General features: G+C 39.9%; 1 protein-coding gene across 2 annotated transcripts in view; it reads right to left on the bottom strand.

The window, feature by feature from the left end:
* Positions 1-10,809, bottom strand: part of znf423 (zinc finger protein 423) — a 183,237-nt gene extending 172,428 nt beyond the window's left edge. For both annotated transcript variants that reach the window (XM_023353140.1, XM_023353144.1), the window contains exon 1: positions 9,661-10,809. In XM_023353140.1, coding sequence (XP_023208908.1) covers positions 9,661-9,700 — 40 coding nt within the window. In that variant the 5' untranslated portion in view covers positions 9,701-10,809. The remainder of the gene's footprint in view (positions 1-9,660) is intronic.
* Between the last annotated feature and the right edge of the window lie 16,420 nt (positions 10,810-27,229).

Genomic DNA, 27,229 nt, shown 5'->3' with positions numbered 1-27,229 from the left:
GAAGTCTACTTCGGGGTTAACTCCTTCATACGCCTTGAACATGAACCACACGGTGGCTGGAAGTTAACTTTTAATAGCGCCAGCTTACAGTTGAAAGTTAACAGACGTTTTTCCTTTAGCCACTGCTCCGGTCGTCGGCTACGCTCACCCCCCACACATACTGTCTCCTCTTCGCTCCCCCAGCATCCCGGTTCTTCTTGTTTACAGCACGCAGCGCCCCCCTTCGGACCGGAGGACGGTTGCCACACATCTCGCTCACCTACACTCAACATACACACCACTTACTGAGCTATCATCACATACAGTGGAGGAACTTTCCGCAACACTTTGGTAAAAAAAAAAAATCTTAGCGGTTGTAGGATTTCTCTCTTGTCTTTGGTAAAAGACCACAAGTCATTTCTCCTGCTAGCATTAGACTCGTGTTTGTTTTGGTTGTATTTACCCAGAATGCCCTGGGTTGAGGTCCGCCTCCTGCTTTTGGAGTGGTCTCCATTCCGCTTCCCATTCACATACACATTCAAACCGCACCAGAGTTCACTTCAACCGAACTGACATTAAGGTTTGTAGGCAGACCAGAGTTCAATGTATTTGTCCAGATCAGAGTATTATGTATTCACACTTCCCCACACAAATCGGACTAAATTAAAGCGGACTAAACATGGCTGGTGTGAAAGCACCCTAAGAAACGCAAATTCCCTTTTCCCAAAAGTCCTCCTTTCATCAACATCAGTGTGTGGCGCAGAGAGAGGAAGGGGAGTGCAGTAAATTCATTATGCATCAGCCAGGTGTGCAAAGGGGAACTGCTAATTGCCCCTCCACTAATGTTTAATGTACAGAATATGTTGGGGTGGGAGAGGAGAGGAAGGCTTAAATAACTAAGAAGTGTTAGAGAAATGGTGCAAATCTGTCCAAAATCCCAAAAATTCAAAGACAGCTACAGATATTTACAAAATCACCGTTCTAAACGTGAAGAATTTACATCTTTGAGACTAAAATAAAATAAAATATTGCCTTTATGCACCACAATAACATCTTACACACTTAAAGACACCGTTTCTGTTTGTTTCAGTGTGTGTTTGTTTCCAGGCCGTTGGGGACAGGGATGGTGTTCAGGTTCAGTGAGTTTGCAGCTGATAGACAAGACTAGCTAAGCCGCTACCGTGGCATTGGCCTGGTCTGCTGGTCCCACGCACATGCAGCCGCCCGACCGCACCAGGCCGGCTGCTGATAAGGAGATGTGCTGGCATGATGCACACCTCACTGAGGAGCAAACCAGATCAAACTGGTACCACATTTTCTCATCCAATATTTCAAACATCTAGTTTACGTCACCCCTTAAATCTAATTATTTGGTAGAAATATAAAACGACTTCATAATTTATTTGAAAATTGTCATCTACAGCAACCATGAGCAATCATCACCGAAGTCTGAGAGGGTGCAGACATTAGAGGTCAGTTTAAAACTGACGCTAAAATTTGCAGTTGCGCACACAGAGAAAAGTCAGATTCCCTCTGGAGAAACTTTTATCATCAGATGAAAATATGTTAGACGGATTCTCTAAGTCGTTTAAATGTAAAAACACCGAACAAACTGCTGAGCATAGTGGAGGCAGCATGTTGCTATGGAGTAGAGGTAAATTGCACTGAGTTAATGGGAATAATGAAGGAGCAAAACTAACTGGAAATTGTTCTCAAATTGACAGATAAATGATTTTAACTAGTTTGGTCTTTTAACATGACGATGATCAAAAACACGTTTCAGAACAGCTAAACAACAACAACTAGCTAAACAGGCTAGCATTAAGTTTCCAGGGCCTAACAAAAGACCTAACAGGGGCTGTATTACATATTCTTTAAGTCACATAGTGACATTTTACAGCACTATCAAGTACCTTCAGTTGTAAAAAAGAAAAAAAGAAAAAAAAAGCTGTACATATAAAATATGCCTTAAAAGAAACTAACTTTGAAATTGGGCCTCTGTCTCTTTAAAAACTTCTGCTCTTCCTGAAACTCCACCTGCAGAAAGTCATCACAACATGGCTTCTCTATTAACCCGATAACAACGTTTTAACCAGCGTTTCACTGAGATGTAGCTCCTATAATGAGCTCAGCAGGTGTTTGCTAATTGCTGCTGGCTAGTCTGAAGGAGCCGATTGGTAGAGCCATGGAGAAGGGCTGTTCTGTGAGGTGGGAGCTTGGGAACAGCACCTCTGAGGAGGAGGAGCTGTGTCCCTGAAGGCGGAGCTAGGTCTACCCAGGCGTTTGCTCAGGTGAATGGTTGCCATGGAGATTAAAGGATTTCTCAAACATGCAAGAGAGAATCAAAGCAACACTCCTGGTTTGTTTTAGAAAAAGGGATAACATTAAAACATGAGGTAACGCCCAAAAAAGTAATTTTACATGATACTTCCCCTTTAAAGATTTGGAAACCATGCTTTAAATGAGCTGCACCAATTCTGCAAAGAACAGTAATCAGAAACCCAGAAAAATGTGTGGTACAGGTACAACTTGCTACAGGAAATTAGGCAAAATATTCATGGGATACATGTACATATATCAGCCAATATTTCTACCCTGAAAAAGAGCAATTAAAATCAACCATTAAAAAAGCCACATGAATCATTTCTGACTGGAAGTGTAGCCTGATATCTGCTTACATCTCACTAGTCTTTGCTTTAAAAGGTATTATTATAAAGATGTTGTTTACACTGGTTTTTATTCCTGAATGATACCTGAAATCCTTTCTGGGTCAGCTAAAAGAAATTTAAGAGTGACTACTTTCAATATTCACACATTCACTTTGTTTTCTTCCCAGAGTGAAAGAAGGCCTAATCTATTTAGGTATGTGTTACTCTCTAAGCTTTCCATTGTGGAGTAATTTGGTTCTAATTGAGCGCAGATCCACATGAGTCCATTACATTCAATTCATGGTGCCGCTGGGCTCCACCAATCACCAATTACATTAGCTTGTTTTGTCCCGTTTATCAAAGAAAAATAGCAAAAACTCAAATCCACCTCCTGCTGAGGAGTCAATGGAATTTCTAACAAAGCTTTCAGAGAGCCATTTAATGGTTCAGCAAGCCTTAATGCAAAGCAACAACAGGCTTTTTATACAGGAGCGACGTGCAGCCGTCACAAACCTGTTCGAAAGCAGCGCTAACTGAACGGGATGTTTTAAAAAAGGACACACAAAGCAAAACGCAGCCTTTACAGTGCTGTTAAAAGTCATGCGCACCTGCGAAACACTGCAGCCTTCATGTAATCAAAACCACATGTTGGAGGTTAGAGTTTTATGAGAGCGGGTCGCCCTGTGAAAGAGTCCGCGCTCTGCCAAAGGGTGACATTAAAGACCCGCTGATGGCAAAGCCAGATGGAAGGAGGAAGACAGACAGACAGCAGATCTGTGCTGAACACACCATCTTTGTGTGACATAATCCTCAGCCTGTATAGTAAAACACAAGAACCGTGAAACGTCTTTCCAAATTAAACTTACTCTCAGTGCTGGTTAAACGCTATTCCTGAACTGGCTTCCAACTGAATGTCATTTCTAAATAACTTAATTTCAATATGACGTGTTGGTGTTGCAGTTATTTGGCACCTGAGCTGTTAACTGACAACAACACCAGGAAAAGAATAATTACCATATTAGGATGGGTTTATGCAGTCGAGCATAAGGTCTTCCACAATTTTCTTGAAACTGCTTTTCCACTTATTTCAGTACATTATCCATGTCATTCAAGACTCGGAGGGGCTAACGTTTTCACATGTTTTAAAGTTTTAGGTGTTTTATGTATGGGAGACAGAGATGACAATTTCCCTGACAAAGTTTCCTTTCTTTCCATTCATCGGTCATTGAAAAACATTCCTAAACTCCAGAGATGCACAAACACAAAACAGGAACGTAAGGAAAGGGGAAACTTTAAACTGTCTGACAGACAGAAAATTTCTCTTTCACATATTGCTTGAAACCTGTGGCCTGCTTAATAATGTGGAACATCCTTCTTAAGTAGATTTCCTTTAATTGCGCTCACCAGACAAACTAATCAACCAGCTCTCTGAAATTAATTATAGTGATTTAAAGAGCCCTGACACACAATACCACCTATAAATTTAATAGCACAACAAAAAATCTAATTTTATGAGACTTAAATCCAATTTGGATAATAATTTGGAACATGGTGTAAAACAAAAACCTTGACTTGCCCCAGTATTGATCTGTAAATGTGTACATTTAGACTTTTTCTTAACTACTGACTATTCTGTCCAATACTTGACTATAATTCATTCTCTGTTAAAATACAAAGCAAACAAAGTGAAAGACAAAGGATCCCGATGATGTAACTCTGCTGAGAATCTATGTTTACACTAATGGGTAAAACCCTGACCCTGTTTGCATGTAAGCATGGAGCAGAAAGAGCGGAGAGCAGGAGAAGTAGGAAGGAGGAGACGGAGTGATGTCATTATCCCAGATCCCTCCAGCAGCAAATCCAACCTCCACAGAAATCATTTGGCTCCAAACAAACAGTGGAAAACAAAGCAAAGAACAGCTAAAAAGTGAGCGCCCGCTCCGGTCTTCCCACTCTCCTCCATCTCCCTGTCACATGCGCTCAGCTCCCGTTTAATGTCCTGCAAATGAAGCGGATTTATTAATGTGTAATTAAGTAATAATCATCACTACATAATGCATGAGAGACTCCAGGGGCTGAGGGCTGAGAGGGAGAGAGAGAGAGAGATAGCAGACGCAGAATGAGATTTCTGCCTTCCTCGCTTCACTAAAGACACACATTAAAAACGGATTAATCCACTGAAATAATATTTAGATAAGAGGGAAGCGGAGCTTGCTTTCATTTCTTCCTCAGGCTCATCCCTGCTTTCTTTTTAACCCAGGAGCTCCATCATCGCACCATTAGTCCATGTTCAATTAACAGACAGCAATTAGTCAGGTCCCGTCCCTGCTAACAGGGTCTAATCGCTGCAGAGGCTCGACCGTTCCACCAAATCCGTCAAACAAACCTGAGGACCGCTGCTCATCAGGACATTTCCAAACATCTGACCGCATTTCTTCACGCTACAATTCTGTGAAATAGACAATCCTTACTATCCTTATTAAACAAGACTTTTTTTTATTACATTTGCAGTTTCTACAGACTGAGTGAAAGTTCTGACTGATGTAAAGCTTTCTGATAACTTGACCAACGTCTCATTCTCTCAGGCTTCCAAGGAAAATGTCAACTGATAAATACAGGAAGGCTTTACCACTCTAATCCTGCTATGGATTCCTTAGAGCAGCTGCTTATCACTTAATTCAAATAATAATAATATCCAGAGAAAACTGGACGGAGATATTAAAATATGCCTTTAAGTGCTCATGCATATTATTTTTATCTTTTTCAAAATATAGGGAAAATTTCTGTAAAGATGTGTTCATGTATTAAAGGAATGCTGCTTTATAAAAATATAACACATCAAATAAAACTCTGTCTCAATTTTTTGCTGAGAGAAAAACAATCTGTTCAGCTATTAAAAAAAACATAAGCAATATGTTGCAGAGAGTAAAGACGCGAGAAAATAACTGAAAAACAAAAATAAATGTAACTTCATAGTTTCAGAAGATAAACAGCCGAAGATTCAGAATAACATCTTAAACACTTCAACCTCTTCTTTACAGAAACTGAACCAACTTTAGCTTTCTACCTAGAAATATAGATAAGATACGAATCATAATCTGACACGGTGATCAAAGAGTGAGACTAATTTGTCTGATGGAAAAGAATATACCAAGGTTCGGCCTGCACAACATTAAATCATAATAATCGTGGCAATATCTATATTTACAATCCTAAAGGTCTACTTTGAAACAAAATGAATCAGATTATTAGCATCTGCATGACTGTATTATATTGGATCAATTGCACGGACGTTTACTGTCCTTCATTACACCAAACAGACTTTTCAGGAGACAACACCAGTTTTTCATCAGATCAAAATCTTCAAGGTTCCTTGATGAGGTGGTCGGTTTAAGATTATCTTCATTTATTCTTCAAACTTTAGCCCCAATCCATATTAAAAAACTAACTGGATCAAAGTGCATGCTGCTGGTTGATGCATTTAACAACTGAAAATGGAGGAAGTTCCAAGCTTTTATGCATTTAATGAGCAGAGAAGAAAGCTCACTTTTAAAAAAAATTCACTGATATATTTAAAGTTCTTTGCATTTATCCTCTGATTTGCAATATATTTGACTAAAAGACATTTATTAGGATTAGAAATGCACTGATCAGCCATTTTTTGGCCAATACCGAGCCCTGATCAACCGATTCTGATTTTGACCAATTACGAAACATTCTGAAAAAACGAGCTTCAAGTTTATGACAGAGGTGTTGGTTTGTAATTAAAGAACAAATTAAAGATTTTACAAAAACTTTTATGCATCAAAACATGTTGCAAACATTTTGAAGATTTTTTATCAAACTCAAAAGTGCAACAAAGTACCTGCTGTCAGCTGACAAGAATATACATCACAAACAGTGCTGCATTTAATGAATAGGGGGAAAATACATTTAAAGACTTTAGTACTCAATCTAACAATGCAGGGGGAAATTGGTTGATTCCAGATTCTGAGAATTTACTTTTATATTTCATGCTAAAATAAAAAAAGAAAGAGTGACAAGTTAAAGTTCAACAATTATAAATGCGTGTATTATCACGCCGCTTTTGATTCACTATTTGCAAGCTATTTGTAACGTAAAATGTTGCAATTAATGCACAAACTACCCAAGGCAAATTATATTATTTGATATAATATAGAGAAGCACTTTGGAAAGAGGAGTTTGGTGGGATGAATCTCATTAAGACCAACGTATGTAGACAGCTTTTCTTTGCAGCTTTAATGAAGGATGACAGAAACCTGACAATATTTCTGCTATCTAACCTCAGACTGGTGAGTGAAAGATCCGTTTCTGATCGGGTCGCTGTGATCCGGTCCGGACCTGCAGCAGCAGCAGAGACGGCCGAGTTGGGATTCTGCTGCTGATGCTAAGCCGGTCAGAGTCGGGTGAGCAGGTGAAAGACAGAAGAACATGAAAACACAGATAATCCCTCGGTGATGCCCACCTCACCTGCTGCACCCCTCCTACCTTTTACCCCTCACCCCCTCCCTACTTTCCTCCTCCATCTCTCTCCCCCTAAACCCCCCCAACGCCCCAACGCCAGGTCGTGCCAAACTGTCAGAGGGGCAAGGTGCGGACGGGAGATAGCAAACACACACAGGAGTACACACAACACATGGTGCTTAAGGCAAGACAACAAGGGCTGTATTTGCAGAAAACACACAGATAGAGAGAGAAACAGACAGAAAGAGGAAGAGAGAGAAAGAGAGAGAGTGTGAGTGTGTGTGGTGGTCGTCTGCATCGGCTTTGCCTCGCTTCGCTCCGCTCGACTGCTTCACTGAAGCTAAGCTCCGGTTATCCAGGCTGCTGAGACCTGCCGGCCTCAACGAGATCCCACTTCCAAAAACATGAGCACAAACACACACACACCCACACACACACACACACACACACACACACAAGCCGACACACACACATGCACGCCCGCACACACACATGCACACACGGATCCACTGATCTGGACGGGATGCAACAACCATCTTCATCCCATCTCTCACATTCCGATCAGAGAGAAAAACAGGATTGTAGATTCTCATGTTCTCCAGATCTAAACGTGACATTATTTAATGCAATTTTGAGTAATTCTGTTATTTTACAGTATTGATTTTTGTTTAGTCTTTATTGGAGACTCTTCAGTCCAGCTGTACATAAAGTTTCAATAAATCCACCGCGATTTCCTTACTTTTGAGAGATCTACGATTGGCCAATACTAACAGTTGAACCCGATCTTATCCACCTCAGCATTGAGGCATTTGACTGACAGACCCGCACCAGGTCACGTCTGCATGTTTGCAGTTAACAATAATTGCCCCACTGTTGCCCACTCAGCAACGTTCTTTCTCTATTTAGCGACATTTCAGAATAAAAAGAAAAAAAATCTGCATCGGCCAAAATCAGAATCAGCAGGTCAGGTTTTTTAAAAGGTGCAATCGGTGCACACACAGTTAAAATATAGAAACACTAGCTGCGTTTTCATTATAAACTTTGTTGATATTCTGCTAGTGTAGAAAAGAAAACACAATTTGACAATTGTGTTGTTTCCATTAACTAAGAAATGCAATTAAAATCACATGTGAAAAAGTTTGTTCACGTGATAAGTCATTAAGCCATCATCCTCTCACCACTTCCTGTCGTCTTCTTCACCATTTTCCCTTTAATTTTGTGACTCGTGTTTCCATTGCAGCTTTGTGAAATAAACTAATACACCAGTACAAAAGCTTTTTATAAAAACACTTGAATTTTTTTAATCTTAAGCAAATTTATTTTTGTAAATCCAAGTCGTGCAACTATGTAGTCGATGGAAACGCAGCTACTGTTGAAGGATGTGGACGATGTGATACATTTTAAACCAGAAACAGATCCATGCAGGAATCGACACAAAATGAACCAGAGTTTGCCCAGGATTCCTGTGGAAAGCGAGAGCTGTCACTGCCGATCACATCCTCCTCCCTACGAGAGCTAAAAAGCAACAGTTTTAAACCGTTTTCCTGCACACGCAACCCGCAGTAGAAAGACATAAAAACCACAAACCCATCCCCGAGGGAGCGCATTAACACGTTCCGTCAGAGATTCCTGCACAGCACATGCAGCCTCCCCTCTAATGTGGACTGAATAAAAAGCGTCCCGCCTAAAAGCAAAGGCTAAAACCCACCAAACATTCCCCCAAAAATATCCAACAATCCTGATTTATAATTAATACCAGGAAGGTTTCATGGGCACAGGAGGAAAAAAGCAAAGGAAAAGCGTGGATGGCTCTAGGAAATAGAGGAAAAGGGGGGAGGTGGGTTGGTGACCACATGGTCGGACAGTCCCGCTGCCCATCTGGGTCCCATAAAGGAAACAGGGAGGCCAAGGACACCACATGCCCCCCCTCCACCCCGCCCCTGCGTGATGCCCACTCAGCCATGCACTGCAATGAACGCCACTTCATGACGATGGCGGAAAAACTCACGCCTCGTTTAGCAGCAAATAAAACTTATTTTTCAAACAGAAACAATCAATTTGATCGATGTTTAGATAGTAAATATGCGAGTAAATAGCAGTTATTAGACTTAAATAAGACAGAAAACCTTCAAACCGCTAAAATATGCGCTTTTCCATATTCTAATAGCCTCTTTACTGTAGTACATTTTTAAGAGTAAATTAAAAATTGGGATTTCTACTCTAATTTGCTTTATTCAGTGAACCACAACAAGTTGGTGTAAAAATAATAATAATAATTAAAAAAAAACAGCCCACGCTGTCAGAACAATGATCCACCCGTGTCAGCTAATTAAAAACCAATTTCCACTCAGTCAGGTATACAGGACTTGCTTCTTTTTTATTTTCCACAATCTGACTCAGTAAACTTCAGGTCTTAAGCCAAGCAGCTGTAGAGCTTCACACAGCCTGCTTACAGCCCTTTGGGGGGAAATCAACTTAAATTAAATTAAGAGTCAACGCTGCAGCGGCACAAACTCCGGTTCCGCTCCCAAACCAGCACTTTTCTTACCTTTAACAGAGCGCGGCTTGGCCTGTTTCCGCCTGGACATCTCCGCTTTGCGCTCTGAAACCTGGATTTTCTCTAACTGCTCTCGTTCCGCTCCTGGTTTCAGCTTCCCATGCAGGCGGCGGAGCAGCCGGGCTGTCCTTTCCTCTTCCTCCCTCTTCTTCTTCTTCTTCTCCTTCTTCTTCACCTCCACCACCTCTTCGCTGCTTCTTCGCCTGTTGCAATGCGGCAGCTTCGGTCACTGCCGTCAGTCCGGCCACGACGCACTGGGAACTGGAGCCAGGCAGCTGCCGCAGCTGCTGCGTTTTGTGGGAGAAGCGGACACAACTTCCTCGCTCGCCGCGACTCCGACAACCTTGATTTTGTTTCGTCTCCTCGCCGCGCCGCCGCTGCCGCACGCGTTCCGCTTTCTCCGACCTCTTCCAGCGCTCGCGGACGGACCTGTGCGCGAGCTGCCACCCACGCGCGCGTCCAAAAAAAAAAAAAAAGAAAAGAAAAAAACACCAACCAACACCTGGACAGGACCTCCACGCGCTGCGATAGAGAGAAGTGACAGCCAGCACCTCGTACGGATTGTTGTTTTTGTTTTTTTGGGTATTTTTTCTAATATTTTCTATCGATTGAAGCGCGACTTCTTCCTCCTCTCCTCTTCCTCTCAGCTTCTTTAGTTTAGTGTCACTGTTTCAGGCTGTTCTGGTTCTCTTCCCCCCACCCCTCCAGGAGCCGAACCGGCCAGAACCGTCCGTTATTTCTACTCTAGGTGTTGTGGATCTGGTGGCATGGACAGTGCGCTGCTTCCCCCTGCCTCTCCACCCCGAGGGGAAAGCTGCTTTTACAAGCCGTTCAGTTTGTTAATATTTCCTAATAAACGGCAGGCTGATGTTTGGAGCGGTCTAACCCTGCGCTAGCCTCTGTCTCCCTGCTTTTTCTTTGTCCTGACTCTGGCTACCAGCCTCCCTCCTCCTCCTCTGCCTGCCTCTGCTGGCGGGGCTGCGGCGCAGACACACATAATAAAGCCAAGGCAGGCAGTGCTTGGCTGGAAATGTAGCCGCGTCCCAGCAGGGGGATGTGAGAGAAGGGTCCCGGCGGGGGAGCGCTCTGATCCCGCAGGGAGCAGCTCGGCACAGCCCGGGTTGGCTGAGGCAGAGAGGCAGGAGAGAGAGAGGGAGAGAGCAAGAGAGACAAGATGGGCAGAGGGAGGGAGAGACGGGATAAAGGGGAGGAGAGTTGTGCAACAGCGGCGAGCTGTGGCCAAATGGCGCAACTGCAACCTGGAATTGGACTCAACAGAGCAGGGGTGACAAACTCATTTTCATTTTTGGCCAGAGTTGGGTAGTAACTAGTTACATTTACCTGAGTAGCTTTCCAAAATTACTTTTAGGAGTATTTTTACTACGCTGTAGTTATTTTTACTTGAGTCATTTTATTACGAAGTATTGCTACTCTTAATTTGACTGAAAGTTCTGGATTCTGTACTCAGTGAATGAAAAACAAACATGTTTTAACCAAAAATTCACCTGACACAGACCTGCAGTTTTGGTTAAAGTTTTATAAGTTTTTTATTGGAAGAAACTGATTTGGAAACATTTCCTTTTGCCTGATTTTGTTATTTTTTATTACTTATTTGAATTATTGTCATTTTCACCCTTAAAATACCAAACTTTCCACTTTATATTTTAGTCCATTTGATGATGCCATTTTAAATATTAAATTAATGATAATTTGATCTGTTACGCAGTATTTGAGTAGACTTTTTTTTTTTTTTTTACCAAATACTGTTTTACTCTTTACTTGAGTCATTTTTTGGAGTGCTACTCTTTACTTGAGTAAAAATATGTTGAAGTAGTGCTACTCTTACTTGAGTACAACTTTTGGGTTTTCTGTCCACCTTTGGACTCAACAGTACAGGGGTGTCAAAACCATTTTCCTTTTTGGCCAGAGTTGGGTAGTAACTAGTTACATTTACTTGCATAAACTAGAAATTTCTGAGCTCCAAAAGTCAAAAATATGGGAGAAAAAGATTAATGTCAGAAATGTTCTGCAAAATCAGAGAGAAGAAATTTCTGGAGTTTCAGAAGTTGGCAATTCTTGACTTTCTGAGCTTTGAATTTTATATAAATATTAATATTAAAGTTTCAGACTTTTTTCTAACACAAATTTGACTTTTGAAACTCTGAAATTTCCAGGCTATTTTCAAACAAATTTCTGAGGTTAAATTAAAAAACAAAATAGTTTATTCTTATACATTCTTGACTTCTGGAGCTCAGAAATTTCCTTTTTAAATTTCTGAAATCAATCTAGAAATGTCTGTATTTTTCAGATAACAGAGAACAGAATTAGACTGAATAGATCTGTGCTTATGGATCGGGCACATTGGACAGATTGGACAGACCAGTGGATGGACGCATGAGATTTAAAACTTATCATAGTGGCAGTAACATGTGTTTTCCAGCTACATAGTTACTTGATTGTGCTATAAAATGGTGTTATGTTATCTTCAGTGGTTATGAAAAGCTATGGAGATCCAACATACCTTAAAATAACTTTTACTTTGTAATTTAACATCTTGAAATTGCGCCTCTGTCTCTTTAAGAGCTGCTGTTCTTTCTGAAACTCTGCCATCAGGAAGTCATCACACCATTGCTCCTCTATTTACTATTTAACAACATTTTTACCAGCATTTCACTGAGAAGTAGCTCCTACAATCAGCTCAGCATTTGTACAGTTCCACCAAGTGTTTGCTAATTGCTGCAGGCTAGTCTGAAGGAGCAGAGATGGAAACCGCTACTCCAAGTAGGAGCTGTGCCTTGAAGGTGGAGCTAGGTCCAACCAGGTGTTTTGTAGCTGAATGGTTTGAGCAATCTTAAAGGATTACTCAAACATGCATGAAAGAATCAAGAAAATATTCCAAGTATGTTTTTGATGAGATAACATTAACATTATAACATTATGTAAAACTAAAAAAAAAGTTGATTTTACATTCTTTTAACCTTCCTGTTCTGTTCTTTCTCTGGACCACATTGACTTACAATCTGGCAGTGAGCGCAGACAAGCATGGCCCTTTGTGCGAAGGGGACGTTACTCCTAGGTTTAAAATCTGGTGACATTTTCCTTAAAATGCGCCTCTCTGCGTCCTCCGCTGGCCTTTAGGAGTCCTGCGCCCCTTCGGAGAGCTGCTTTCACGGCGAACAGAAAGCATCTGACTCACTGTACACACATAATTCAATTAGCCACACATGTGTGTGCATTTATGTCTACATGGTTGTGTGTGGCTGTGTCTCCTTTGAAGCTCCTTTATTCCCAGTAAAGCAAAGAGGGGACACGTCTGTGGACAATATAAAGCAAACAAAGAGGGAGAAATGAAAATCACTGGGTGCTTTGTTCTCGTCTCTCTGCTCCAACCGAGCGCTCTCTGACCGCAGCTGAGCTTTTCCATGTTCCCTGACTAACCCTCTCCCAGCTCTCGCTCTGGTTGTCATGGATAGCCCAGCAACGTGGAGCTCCCAGTGCTGACCAGCGGGGCCGCAGATTGAGCCTCCCTGCCCCCCTACCACACCCTGTCCGCCCCGCGGAGAGGCAGAGAAGCCTTTAAGATCGGCCCCCCGCTGGAGCTGCTAGAGGCGGGAGGAGGAGGAAGATGGACTTCTTTTCTCTCTCCATCCCGTCAATTGTCTCACTCACAAACCTTCACCCTTCCCTCCAAAATGAAAAGAGCAAGAGGTGGGTAAAGTGACCAAAAATGTACCCAACTAAAGCTGCGTTCACACTGCAGCCTGAAGTGACCCAAATCTGATATGCGACCTGTATCTCATCTTTTCATGACAGTCTGAACAACACAGATTGCATTTTTTTTGAGTGCGACCCACTCTGCTTGGATATGTGTTCATAAATCCGATACGTATCCAAACTTTTCAAATGTGTCCTGAATCTGAACAGCCAGGTTGCATTCATCCCATAGACTTGAATGTCATTAATACTCGATAAACGTCACTATTCTGCGTCCTGAAAGAAGAAAAGCAGCAACCATGGCGGACAATGTTGATAAAGTTGTTAATGTGCTGACTCCGGGCGGACATCAACTTTAAAGTCCTAAGATACGCTCCACCTTTAGCATCCATGTTTACTTCTGCAAACACTGAGCACGCTCTCTGTGTGTGACACTATTGCGACCTCTATTGTGCATGCGCACTGGACCAGTAGCATATATTTGGAAGTGTGAACAAACACGGCAAAAAACCAGATTTGACAAAAAATCGGAATTGGGTCTCTGTAGGCTGCAGTGTGAATATATGTTCCTAAATCCGATACATATCCAATCTTTTCAAATGTGACCTGAACATCACTGATACTCGCCCACAAACATCACTGTTCTGTGCCCTGCCTACCAACATGGCGGTTCAGTGGCGCAGATCATTTCAGGTTCAGACTTGTGGGAATTCAATTCAAAGCAACTATATTAAAATTAAATGTTGTTGTGACTCATTAACTCAAATCCTTCATAGAGTTATTATGGATGGTGATGACTGCAGGAAAGATGTTTTGCAGCAGTCTGTATTGCTGTGAATTTGAAGAAGCCTCTGACTGAAGACAGTCTGTTTTCCTGTGTATTGAGTAACTGATCAAAATTATCATTTAATATTCAGAAATTCCATCATCAGATGGACCAAAATTTAAAGTTGTGTGGAAATTTTGATAGTTTAAAGACCAAAATGAAAATAATTTATATAAATTATCATTCAAATTACAGAGCTCGCCTGGTGCCATAGGAGAAAAACCCCTGAACCTTTTATGATTAAGTTGGGTTAAATTTTTTCTCCCATCAGACAGACTCCATTAAAAAAACATAACAAAATCAGGGAAAATAAAAGTTTTTCCCAAAAATTTTTTTCAATATAAAACTTACAGACAGAATGAGATCCTGGTACAAGAAGTTGCCTCTTCTGCAGAAAGACTAAACTCCGGGAGTATTTGGTGTCACTGTAGAGAGGGAACCCCAGATATAAACTTAACTAAAACTGTGCAGGTTGACTGAGTCTGGTGAATTGTTTGGTTAAAATAAACTTGTTCTTCATTTGGTGAAGGTACTCACAGTGAGTCAAATATCCAGAAATGTTACTTGAGTATCGATACTTCATAATTAAATTACTCAAGTAAAGTAAAAAGTAAATTTTCAAAATGTTACTCAAATAAACTGTAACTGAGTAAATGTAACTAGTTACTATGCAACTCTGGTCATGCAAGACACCCAGGTGTGCATGTCTTTGTGTGTGTGTGTGTGTGTGTGTGTGTGTGTGTGTGTGTGTGTGTGTGTGTGTGTGTGCGTGTGTGCGTGCGTGCGTGCGTGCGTGCGTGTGTGAGGCTCCCCCTGTATGCTGCCAGTGGCATGGAGGGCCAAAAGCCCCCGCTCAGCGGTCGGTCCCCCCTCCACCTCCGGCGCCCCTCCCCGTTTATGCCTGTAAATACAAAGAGCGGGGGGAAAAAGCCCACATTACAAGCTCCTTAAGGGTCAAGGACAGGCCCCACTCTGAATGGCTTCTAAGGGCCTTATTGTTGAATCACATAGCCAGCGATTACACCCTCTGTCATCTCCACAAGGATTTGGCTTTTAATGCACACAACAAGAGAACATCAAGCAGCAGCTTCTGAATAAGTCCGCCAACAGACATGCAGCGGGAATTGATACAGACAGGACATCAATGGAATAAACCAGCAGCAGATGTAGCTTTATGGCTCCAAAATGGGGATTTGGCTCAAAGATTTCATACCTTAACAGCAGCGAGACGGAAAACAAGGAGCCGGAGGTGATTCCATGAAGATCTCACTGATCTTTCACCTTCACATTAAATAAAACCTGCTGCTGGCTGGACACTGGTTTATTCAGTGAGCTGCGGTTAAATTAAACTTTAAACCTGCATAACTTATTACATGAAGGCAACATTTACATAAATGTTTTTAGAATTTAATTAGTTTTCTAAATAGCTATGCACAAGAAACACATTCTACCACATCTTCAGAAACGTATCCAGGAAGATAATGATGTTCTCTTCTGGATTTGTATTGTGTTCAATTTCTCTGACAATTAAACAAAAATGTGCCATTAGGCTAATTTATTAAGACAATGTTTTAGGATGATTGAGTTACACAACTCTTAGACATTATGAATCGTTTTAAAAACTTAAAATAAACCACATATTACTGAGTATGGGATGGATGGATGGATGGATGGATGGATGGATGGATGGATGGATGGATGGATGGATGGAACAGTCATTGCTGATCTCTTCCCATCTTGGCGTTGTGTTTCGCTCCTCTCTGCTCCTGAGCTGCAAACTGCCTGAACTCCTGGTTAGTTAGTGAACCTCTGGCATAAGCAGGAAAGGTGCATTTACTTTCTCAGATGCAGGTTTTACCAACTAGGACAGAATCTGTTATGTTTTCACTTTTTAATGTCCTTTCAAAAGAAAGATAAGTTGTCAAAAATTAACATTATTCACTCCAATTTAGAGGTGAAAAGAAGTTAATTTTATGTATTTTTTAAAAATGACGATAATTCAAAAGAAAAGTACAAAGTACAACTTAATTAATGAATAATGTAAAGACTGATTTAAAATGAATTGAGGGGAAACTTTTAATAAATATTCAGCCTTCAGAAAATGGGAATTAGTTTTTTTAAACATCATCCTTCCATCCAGACTCAGGATTTTCGCAGCTCACCTGGCGTCAGCTGGACGACGACACAATGTGAGGTGAGAGCATCTGCAACAGGAATAAGACAGAGAGGCTGTGAGAGTGGAGTCAGGGTCAGAGAGCGCTGCGAGCCGTTTCCACGTCAGCCCGCTCTCTGTCTCCCAGCTATCAAAGCCTGGAGTTCCTGAGGTGAAGAGGCACTGAAAGTCTATTCTCCACTGCTGAACAAAGTGCTGCTGAACATGGCTCCTCTGCATTGTGCTGCTTCCCCACCTGCCACCTGCGAACACAGTTCATGTTATATTTATGTAGCCTAAAGCACACTCTCTCTCTCTCCGCCTGCCTTAATCCCTCTGCTGCCTCTTGTGTCGCTCTGCCTCTCCTCAAATCTCATTCTTTTACACTTTGTATTGCCTTCTTTTATTTGAAACAAGTTCATGTGTGACCGATTAAAATGCTAACATGAAGCTGCATCGTTTATCGGCTGTTAACAACAGAAAGAAGGTAGATTTCTGCAGATGCAATGCAGTCTCCTGCATTATTCCTAACTAGTTTGAATTTCAATTTAACACATGCCCTGGTGTGCATGCTGCACACATGCATGAATGAATGTATAAAAAAGCAAAACAATCTGATTATGTGTGCTCACTGCTGCTTGTGTGTTTGTCTCAGTGTAAGCTGCATTCGTCAACTGATCCAAAGGTGAGAAAGTGGGAGAGAGTTTAGCCTGCAGCCATATACCAATAAATATTCAGCGTGGAGACAGAGAAAAAAGATCAACATCATTTTAATGTTTGCTTTGAGGCTTTGCTCATTTCCAGCCTGACTCGCTTGCCAAGGATTTTTCAGAGGAAATAATGTGTTTCTGTGCAGAATGAATGCAGCAGAAGTTCTTGTTGTTGAGTTTGGAGTAATTTTAATCATCTTATTAGAAGATAAAACTTGACACATCTAAAGTCTCCGAAAGGTTCTTCATCCAGGTTCAAGGTCGTCCAAGCTTTTAAAGTTAGATTTTAAAGTAGCTTAGCATTAATTTTAAATTTTGAGTTTCTTTCGAAATGAGCTGCTTTAGGGCTCTGTCACTTTTATGCAAATCTGCTGCTGGCCACGCCCCCAAATCAACGTTTAATCTCGCGCTCTAAAATGGCGGGAAACAGATGTGCAACTATACAACCGTGTATCTTTGAAAAGCAGTGGTGGAGCCTCCTGCACAACCAACAAGAATGCAGTAAGTAGTTTCAGGATGGTAAGTCAATGTCAACAAAACACTCGTTTTTTTACAACACATACAGCGGTAAAACCAGCTAACCAGCTCCACTTGGGTCGCTAGCTGATTGTGACTTCAGAACTGGGAGGTTTTTGAAATGGCTCGTTTTCCAAAAACAAAAAAATCAATAACTTATTGGCAGAAAAAGCACTTGGACTGTTTAGAAACCCAAATGGAAGAACAAAAAAATGCAAAAACTATTATGCAACTATTTTGCATAATAGTTGCCCCTTAGTGGTAAAATGAAATATGAGTTATTTGTCTTTGTGGCCATTTTTATTGATAGCACATATAATAGGAAAGGTAAAATATGAATTCCTGGAGAGTGAAAAGCATCATTATGACCACCATGAGGCAGGCTTGCTCAGCCTGAGTTGGTCATAGCTTCACACACCTTTGTTCAATTTAACTGAAAGCTGTTATTACTGCTCTCTTTGTAAATTTCTTGGCTCAGCTGCAGGAAATAACATTTTCTTTGTGTTAGTTTTGAACAGGAAAGTGGGAAATCGTGTGTCTAAAAACCATGTGCACACACACAATGACACGTTTGTATTCCTGGGTGTGTGCCCCGTCTCTCAGGGTCGTGTGTGTCTGTGCCATGAGACGTTGTTAAAAAGAAACCGTGGCAATGTGACAGCCCTACAACGAAAACCAAATCTACTTTCCTTCGCTCCCTTTTCTTTCTTCGTTCTCTCGATTCTCATTGAGTGCGTAGCGCCGAACAATGCCGCACTTCCCCCGACACTGTCCCTCTGCAGGGAGCCTCCCCCTTTATCCTAATTTTCCTCCACCTAAAGCAGAAAAGAGCTCCGTTAAAGAGCGTCATTATTGCCAGGCCATTTTTTTTTGTTTCCATACTCTCTGAAGAAAGAGGAAGTGTTATCTGTGGCGGACAAACTTAACCCAATTAAGATCTGGAGGGGCGCAGGGGCTTGGCTTGGGACACGACTAAGGCTGGTGAGCTTGCCAATCAGGCACCGGGCCAACCAGTCAGCCAGTAAACCAAGTAGGCAGGCAAGAAGCCAGCCGCCCACTCAGACAGCCAGTCAAACAGTCAACCAGCCGGGAAACCGACCAGCAGTCTGTTCAGTTCACCTACCGGGCCGTTAAAGCCTCCATGAGAGCCAGTCACAATCAAACATCCTGCTGCATGAAGAGGCTGCGGGTTTCTCAAGGCTTTTTTTTGTCTACATGATGTGATCTTTGTTGTAACAAGGGTAAATATGTTTTTATAAGACAGATGCCTTATTTTTGCCTGCATCATCTTCCACTGTAAAACACTGACTGATTTTCTTAAACAAAGAGCACTGCTTTATTTGTGTAAATATGTTTTTTTTCATTACATATTTACTAAAATTGACACCATCTCGTGACTGTGCCGTAAGAATGCATAATAGGACCATATATATATATATTTTTTTTTTCTATAGAAAAAAAAATAAAAATTAGGAGTAGCTGTATTTCCACTGAAAAACTCATAAATCTTGAGATTAATCTAAGAATTTTTCTAGAACAAAGAAATTTCTGACTTTCAAAAGTCCAAAATATGCAAGAAAAAAAACTGATATGAATCTATAAATTTTCTAGAAAATGTTTTGAAATTTCTGACTTTCAAAAGTCAAAAAATTGCAAGAAAAAAATTGAAATTTTGAGATTAATCTCAGCAATTTTCTAGAAAAACTTTGGAAATTTCTGAGTTTCAAAACTGGAAAATTTTCGACTTTTGAAACTGAATATTTCCAAGTTTTTTCTAGAAATTTTCTGAGGTTAATCTAATTTTTTTTTATTTTCTAGCAAATTTTTTGAGCTTTCAAAATTTTCTTTTTCAGATTTTTCTTTTTATTTGGCCATAATCTGCTCCTTTTTGGCTCCAATAGGTTATCAAACTATGGCATGAGACAGATAATCTGTGAACAGATTAAGCTAATCCAATTCCTCTCAATGCTAATATTGGCTCCCCAGTCAAAAACAAACAATCAGGGTCGGGAGGTGGGTCTTAGTGCTGTCAATCAATGTGCACATTGAGCACATGCTGCTCAATGTGCAGACAAACAACGTCCAGGAAAACCATTTATCCGGCATCATCAATAGCCATGCTAATTAGCCCTAGTGTTCATGGCAGGCTATGTTGTGGTGAACTAGCTGGTACATAAGAGTGATTGGCAACCCTAAGACCCTCCTCCTGTCTGTGATTGGTAGTTTCTGATGGAGCAGCGTATTTGTTCAGATGACAGCAGGATTTTTTCAGATAATTTTTTATATCATACTGTCACAACATTATAATTTTAATAAATATGTAAAAAAAACATAATTTTAATGAAAGTTACATGCTGCAGCTTTAAACAAATGAACAAAACACCAATAAACACTCAGATTTAGATGTAATTTCTTCTACATGCAGCCTAGCGATAGGTGTATAAATGATTCAGTTTGCAAACCATCAGGAATGAGGAGGGTCTCATGGAGGTCACCTTGAAGGTTTGCATTGTCCAACTGCCCAGTATCCAGGGTTTAATGTTCACCACATGGTGCTGGATGTGTTGGTCCAATGGGCCACCATGGCGTCAGTCTCTACTAAGCCAAAAATATTTCATACTCCTTACAGATTTAGTAAAGTAATATTAAAGATTTGAGTTGCCCCAGTAAAAGTCCTGACCTCAGTTTGATAGAGAAACAGTGGAGGATGCTAAAGATTAGGGTGATGGTAAGAAGGTCATCCAACGTCACTGACCTGGACATCATCATGAGAGTTAAATTGTCAAGGAGAGTTTGATTGCTGCGAGATCCTTAAAGATTTTCTCAGGGTATAAATCAAATTTTACATCGTTTTATCTTTTTTTGAAACACTTATCTTATTTCTGATCAGAAATTAATTTCAGGGTTGAATAAAAATTGTTTTAAATCTAAATCCGTCCAGGGTGAACATAAGTGTATGTGCCAAACTGGTAACTGTGAGTAAACCTGTATTGCTACGTTTTGGCCTCTCTGGTGCATTGGCCTACTGGTCAATCTCGGCTTTGGATAAGAATACAAACCAGTATCAAAATTGGACCAGTTCTCTTTTTAAAATCTGAAGTGGTTTATATGTGAAACTCAAAATATTTCTTCCAGCTGGGAAGAAATATTGTTCTTATCTCAGCAAGCAGCTGTCTCAAACAAATCTGGTTTGTTACTGTTTTTTCTGAACAGTTTTTATAATTCAAACCGATATGCAAACCATCACACAATATTTTTCCATGGAGAGGGGGGCAAAAAGTTTGCCAGCTGGGTTGTGATAAGATTTAGGGGACGAGATGAGACTGAGAACAAAATAATGTGATTTTTGTCATGCAACTGCGACATTGAGAACCGTTTTCGGCAGTTTGTCTCAACCACGCAGATCCCTTAGTTAGCTGCTGAAAGTTAGCGATACAGTGTGCTCAAAAATATAGCAGCGGCCAAGAAAGTGTGTATTTTCCAGAAGATCTCAGTAAAATACTGAATGATTAGCTCTGTGAGCAATGGAGAACATAAATCAAAACAAATTGTCCAGTTTTAAATTTAAATGTCCTAAATTTAATCCTTTGGTTTACGTACAAGCTAGCATTAGCAAAGCAGTTTGGACAGTAAAACTTTCTTGCTGCCAAGACAGAGCCAGTTTTCTGATATTAGAGTCAGCAGATAATGACTGTTGACAACTATAGCTCATGTCCAGATTTAAAACTCAAAAACTATTCCTTCAAATGATGACACGCGTCTTCCAGTTTGGCTCTGCAGGATGATTGTGACACCATATGATCTGCAAAGCACATGACAAAGATCTGCAAAAATCTCTCTCTGTGAATACAACAAACACATTCAGTGGAATGCATTGCGGTGGTGTCATTTCTCAAGCAGAGCCTTTTGCAATTAACTAAACAACAAAAGACCTCTTGTCATATGCAAATCCGGACTGAGACTGAGACATCATCGCCCCATACATGAGAGCATCCACCCCTCACACCGAAGCAGGCACAGCAGCATGTTCGAAAATCATCAAACCTTCCTCCCTCGGTGCCACACCTCACACTGGCACGCACACAGAAACGCTCACCCCACGATCTACGCGCAAGTGCCAGATACACACTCCCACAGCCAAACATGTTGATAATTAGAGTCTTGTTATTGGAAGGTGTTATCACAACAATTAACACCCTAATGTGTGCATGAACGCATGAGTGTGTGTGGAAGCGTTGTGGTGATGCTGGGTGGCAAGGACGTGTGTGTGTGTGAGTGTGTGTATGCATTCCATTAATTCTGCCACTGAAGCTCAACGCACTCCTTCACAAAAACACACACAGCGAGAGTTCGATGTAACAATAAAACAGTTTCCTATTCCGTGAAGTTCCTGTGAATTCTGACACAAAGGCAGCAGGAATAGGTGGAGTGATAGATTCTGATTGATATCCAGTGGGGAGCAGAGAAAGGAGGAGGAAGAGGAAAAGAGGAGGAGGAGAGGGGGGAGTGAAAGGTGCATGGAGGGAGAAAAAGAGGAAGGGGGAAAACTGAAGCTATACGGCACAGAAAATGGATCTCTCAAACTATCGTTTTAATGACAGAGACTTGCGTTGATGTTTGTGAAAAAGGACGGAAAAAACTCAATTCAAAAGGTGGGGATGTGGAAAATGTGCAGGAAGAAGTGGGAAAACATGAGGAGCAAACCTGACTGGTGGAAGAGCTGATGAACAAAACCTGTTTATCTGCGTTATTCTGGAGCCAAAGACTTTTTTATTGGGACTGAGATGGGAACGCTGCAGAACATAGCCCATATACTTTCCTGTAACTTTCAATGAACACACTGGGTACTTTGAAGAACTAGGCTGTGTTCTGTGATTTATTTATAAGTGATTTATATTGAGGAACTATTCTAGAACTTACCTAATAAAATGAGCAAAATAGCCTGATAAGTTTTCAATACAAACTGGAAGGTAAGAGAATTTGAGGGTAAGACTTGTAAAGTTATTGAAAGCAGCACTGGGTTAGTAACTTCTAAGTCTGGGAAAGTGTTGAGTAAAAACAAAATCCTTTAATTTATGAAAACTAACTTCTACATTCTGGGAAAGCAACCTCTAAGTTTTGAGTAAGTTCCAAAATGCATCTAGCAAATTCAGACAAAGTAGCCTCAAAGTTCTGGAAAAGTAATCTCTAAGTTTTAGGAAAGTAATCATCAAGTTCAAGCTAACTGACCTCTAGATTCTGACAAAGTAACTTGTAAGTCTTAAAAATAACTACCAAGTTCTGGGAAAGTAACCTCTAAAAGTAACATCCAAGATCTGGTAAAGTACCCTCCATGTTGTGGAAAAGTAACCTCTAGGGTTTAAAAAAGTAACATCCAAGATCTGGTAAAGTACCCTCCATGTTGTGGAAAAGTAACCTCTAAGTTTAAGGGAAATATCCTATAAGTTCTGGTAAAGTAGCTAACAATTTCTAGTGAGTTAGCAAACTAATCAAGATTAAGCAAACTGACCTCTAGGTCCTGGAAAAGTAACTTCTAAGATTTAGGAAAATAACTTATAAATTAAAGTATCCTGTAATTTCTAGGAAAGTGACATATATTCAGTCTAATTTAATCTAATTGTGTACTATAAGATTTAATTTGACCCGTTTGTCTGGTAAAGTGTTGCCAGATAACATTTTATGACTTGAACTTCTCTGAATTTCTTTAAGCCATAGAACAATATTCCTGCTTTTCATGAAAAGTCTGAAAACTCAACTCTTAGCATTTTCAATCCAAGGTCAAACTTGTTCCCAGAACTCTTGTCTTTGCCTCCCAAACCATTTGTGGTCTTCCTGGGCAAGATTTCAAGGCCTAGTCATGGGGAGAAGGTTGTCTGCTTTGGGAATGTCGGAGTCGGTTTGCTTTTTGCAGATGTGGTTCTGCTGCTGCTTTCAAGCCGCAACTTTAGCAAGAGTTGGACTGTTACACAGCTGAGCATGAAGTGCTCAGCTATGAGTCTCTCAGTATTGTCCTTAAAAGACGGTACATAACATGCATAGATGATTCTGCCTTTGGAAATTCTCTAAGACACCTTCAACTTCTTTGTGATTTCAAGATGTTATGCCATTTCTAAAGCTAGAGAAAGAAGATCCGATAACTACAATGGCATATCAGGGTCACTATAGATTTAAAGGCAGAAGAGAAGCAAATTTCTGGCAAAAATTTAGATTTTCAAGTACAAAAAAGGGAAATTTCAGAAAAAGTTGAAAATTTGCTATAAAAGTTTTGAGAATAATCTCAATCCCAAAAAGGCGTCCCCTAAGAAATTTTTTTTTATGACATTATGATTAAAAAAACAAAACACAGAACTTTGAGTGTCAAAAGTCAAAGACTGTTGACATTTCAAACTCATAAATGTCCCAAATCTGAAATTTTTGACTTTTAAAACTGGTATTTCATGAAGTTTTCCTAGCAAATTTTCAACTTTTCAAACTGAAATTTGCTTGTTTTTATAGAAAATTAAATTAATTTCAGATTGAGTTTTTCTGGCTTTTTTTTTACTTTTCAAACTCTGAAATTTCTGTTTTTTTTCCTACAATTTCTGAGCTTAACTTCAAACTTTCTGAGAGTTTGGGCAGAAATCAACTCCTTTTCCCCATTTACAATGGCCCCAATATGCCATTGCAGATAACTGGAGGTAATTTTGGAAAACTTGATCAGGTGTGGGTCTTTTCAATATGTTGATGTGCATTTGTGTGTGTTGTTTTAGCTATTCTAAATTGCAGAAGTATCAGATAAAAGTGAGACCCAGAGTGAAATGTTGAAATTATGAATTTAAGACACCAGAACAAAAGCATTATCCTGCTTCTAGACACGTGTCCAATCAGAGTGTGTGTGTAGTGTGTGTGTAGGCTGGTGTAATGGGGTGGAGACGGTTGTCCATTACTTCCTGAGATGATGGGCTCCTCGCAGCAGCGCTCCCACAGCTGGAGAAGACGAGGAGGAGGCTCCATGAGGAGAACATTCAGCCATATTCACGTCGTGTATGTTTGTGTCGGAGCATCTTTAACTCCCACTTCATCCGCTATGATGACAGCAATAACAATAATGATCTTACTTATGGTACACTTTTAAAATAAGGAGATGGATTTTCTCTCTCTTATGGAAAACTATTGGAGGTTCATGGGGAAAAAGAAGCTAAACTGTTGAGAAATGTTTGAGGAAATATTCATTTGTTTAATGTGCAACACAGATTTAATCAAATGTGGTAAATCAAATTTAACAAGAAAAGATCTTAATGTTGAACATAAACAAACCCACATTTCTCCCATATTCAGATTCAACACAGATAATTAACTATTATAACTTAGCCAATGCTCAGTCAGACAGTATGGAGAGTTTTCCCACAGATTCTCAGATTTAGTTCTGGACTTTAACTAGGACACTAGCATGAACCTGCATTAAAGTAAGCCATCCATTGTAGTTTGTACAAGCATTTGCCTCATTTCCTGCAACAGCTGCTGTGGTGCGTTATTTTTTGGTCCAACACATTAAGGAGAGTGTTTCAATTTTATTGGTTGAACCCAAACGTTTGACATTGTGTCATATTAAAGAAATGACAAACATGACTGTGAATTTTCTGGTTCAAAACAGAAATTAAATTGTTTTTTTTGGTCAAGTTTGTTTGTCTTGCATGTCTTGAGTCATAGCTGGAAATTTATTTTAATATAGAGTTGTGCAGTATAAAAAGAAATGAGGTTAACATGACTGCATATTTATCCCGTTATGAAAAGTTAAGAATTATTAAACAAGACCAGATAAACTTTGACATGTGAGAAAAAAAAACATCTTCACATTTAGATCTGGAACAAAAATAAACATTTAGTTCCCATTTCTTTTTCACGGTCTAACAAATTTCCATTTTTTATGATTTTATATATTTTCAAATATTTCATGTGAATCATGTTTTTGCACTATTAAACATCCCAAATTCACATGTGTATATGTGATTTTCATGTGACTCACATTCACTTGTCAAAATTTGTGTACCATTTTTAGATATCTCTGAAATGTTTGGCTTTACGCAAATCTCTAAATAAACCTCGTCTTATGATTTATGTGCTTCTCATTACATGTCCTCTGCTCACTGAGCTTTGTCAAAGAGACATTTCTATGCATTTTAAAACCCTCTAAATATTTCCTGAACATGACTCATGGTTTAAATAAGTATTAGTTAAATATTTTGACTACAGCAGACGGTAAAAACTGAATTGACTCATGAAGTTCAGCTTTCACTGCGGTGGAAAAGAAAAGCTGGACTGTGTCGCCCTCTAGAGTTTAAAACGTGTAAAGACAACATGCACATGATTTGGCAGATCGGGAAACTTTACACGTATGAAAACGTTTTCTTTAATATTACAACCGAGCGACCAACAGAACGATAAAAATGGCTAAATAGAAAACTAAAAGTACTAGTTCCATTGACAGATTATTTCACTTAAGACATGGAGGAAAATGTCAAGTGAAATCTATCAGTAGTACAATATTAAGTACTTATTGACTTAAAGCAAGATTCCATGTCTTGTTGAAAAGTTACTTGCAAGTTAGTTCTCTTATTTATAGTGTACCAGGATATTTAAACAAGAAAATAGATGTAAGATGTAGAGTTTTTGGAGTGTAAAGCTAAAAAGCAGTAAACTCATCAGGAAGGCCAGCTGTTTAGATGCTCCCACGATTCAGTTAAGGTGGTGAAAGACAAAACTCTGGTTAAAACATAATTATCTCCTACTTCTTGCATGAAGCTGTTGCTGAATTGGAGAGTTCTAAAAGTGACAAATTGCTGCATCATAGATGCACAAAAGAGCGTTAACACAGATCCTTTCCCTCAGCAGCTTTAACTTTATGACCTTCTCTTCTCCAACAAACAGTGTCTATACCCCCACATTCACTTTCATTTCCTTGTAGTTATTTTTGCATAAATTTACAGAACACACATTCCATTCAGACGGACAGTCTTTGAATCAGAGTATAATAGTTTTTGTAATTATGTTTTCAACATTCTTCATACATTTGGCTAAACTGTAAATTCTTTAGTATTTCTACCTTTATGTAAATGCTACTTTGCTGCTGATGCATCTGAATGTTTCTACAGACACTAAAGGACATTTCTGACTTATTCTCATGGATGCAGATACAGAGTGACGATAATTCAAACATGTCCCTTTCAATTAGGGATTTAATTACACAGAACCAACACCTACAAAGAGGAACAATTTGGGTTTTCCAGACATAACACTAAACTCGTAAATTCAATTTATTGCATAGAGCAGAAAAACTGATTTTTGTTTGAATCTCATGGAAATGTTTTTAGCCCAATAAAAGCTAAAATGACTAAACAAATAAAAAAAGTATTTTCTTCATTCATGAGTTTCTGCTGGAACATCTCTTACCTTTTAGTGAAAAAAACAAATAAAATGAACGCAACAATAGCTGACAAGCTGCCTGTTATATAAATGTGATGTGTGTGTTTCTTGTTTGAACTGAAGATAAAAATGTTCTCACTAAACACTGAAGCATTTCAAAGGTTTTCCAAAGTAAAACATCTGATCCTTTAAACCTCAACACAACTGCAATGATAGAAAATCAGACTCAATAATTACATC

Source organism: Xiphophorus maculatus, chromosome 2 (assembly GCF_002775205.1).
Source record: "Xiphophorus maculatus strain JP 163 A chromosome 2, X_maculatus-5.0-male, whole genome shotgun sequence".
Classification (NCBI taxonomy): domain Eukaryota; kingdom Metazoa; phylum Chordata; class Actinopteri; order Cyprinodontiformes; family Poeciliidae; genus Xiphophorus; species Xiphophorus maculatus.
This window is presented reverse-complemented; position numbering and strand designations above follow the sequence as displayed.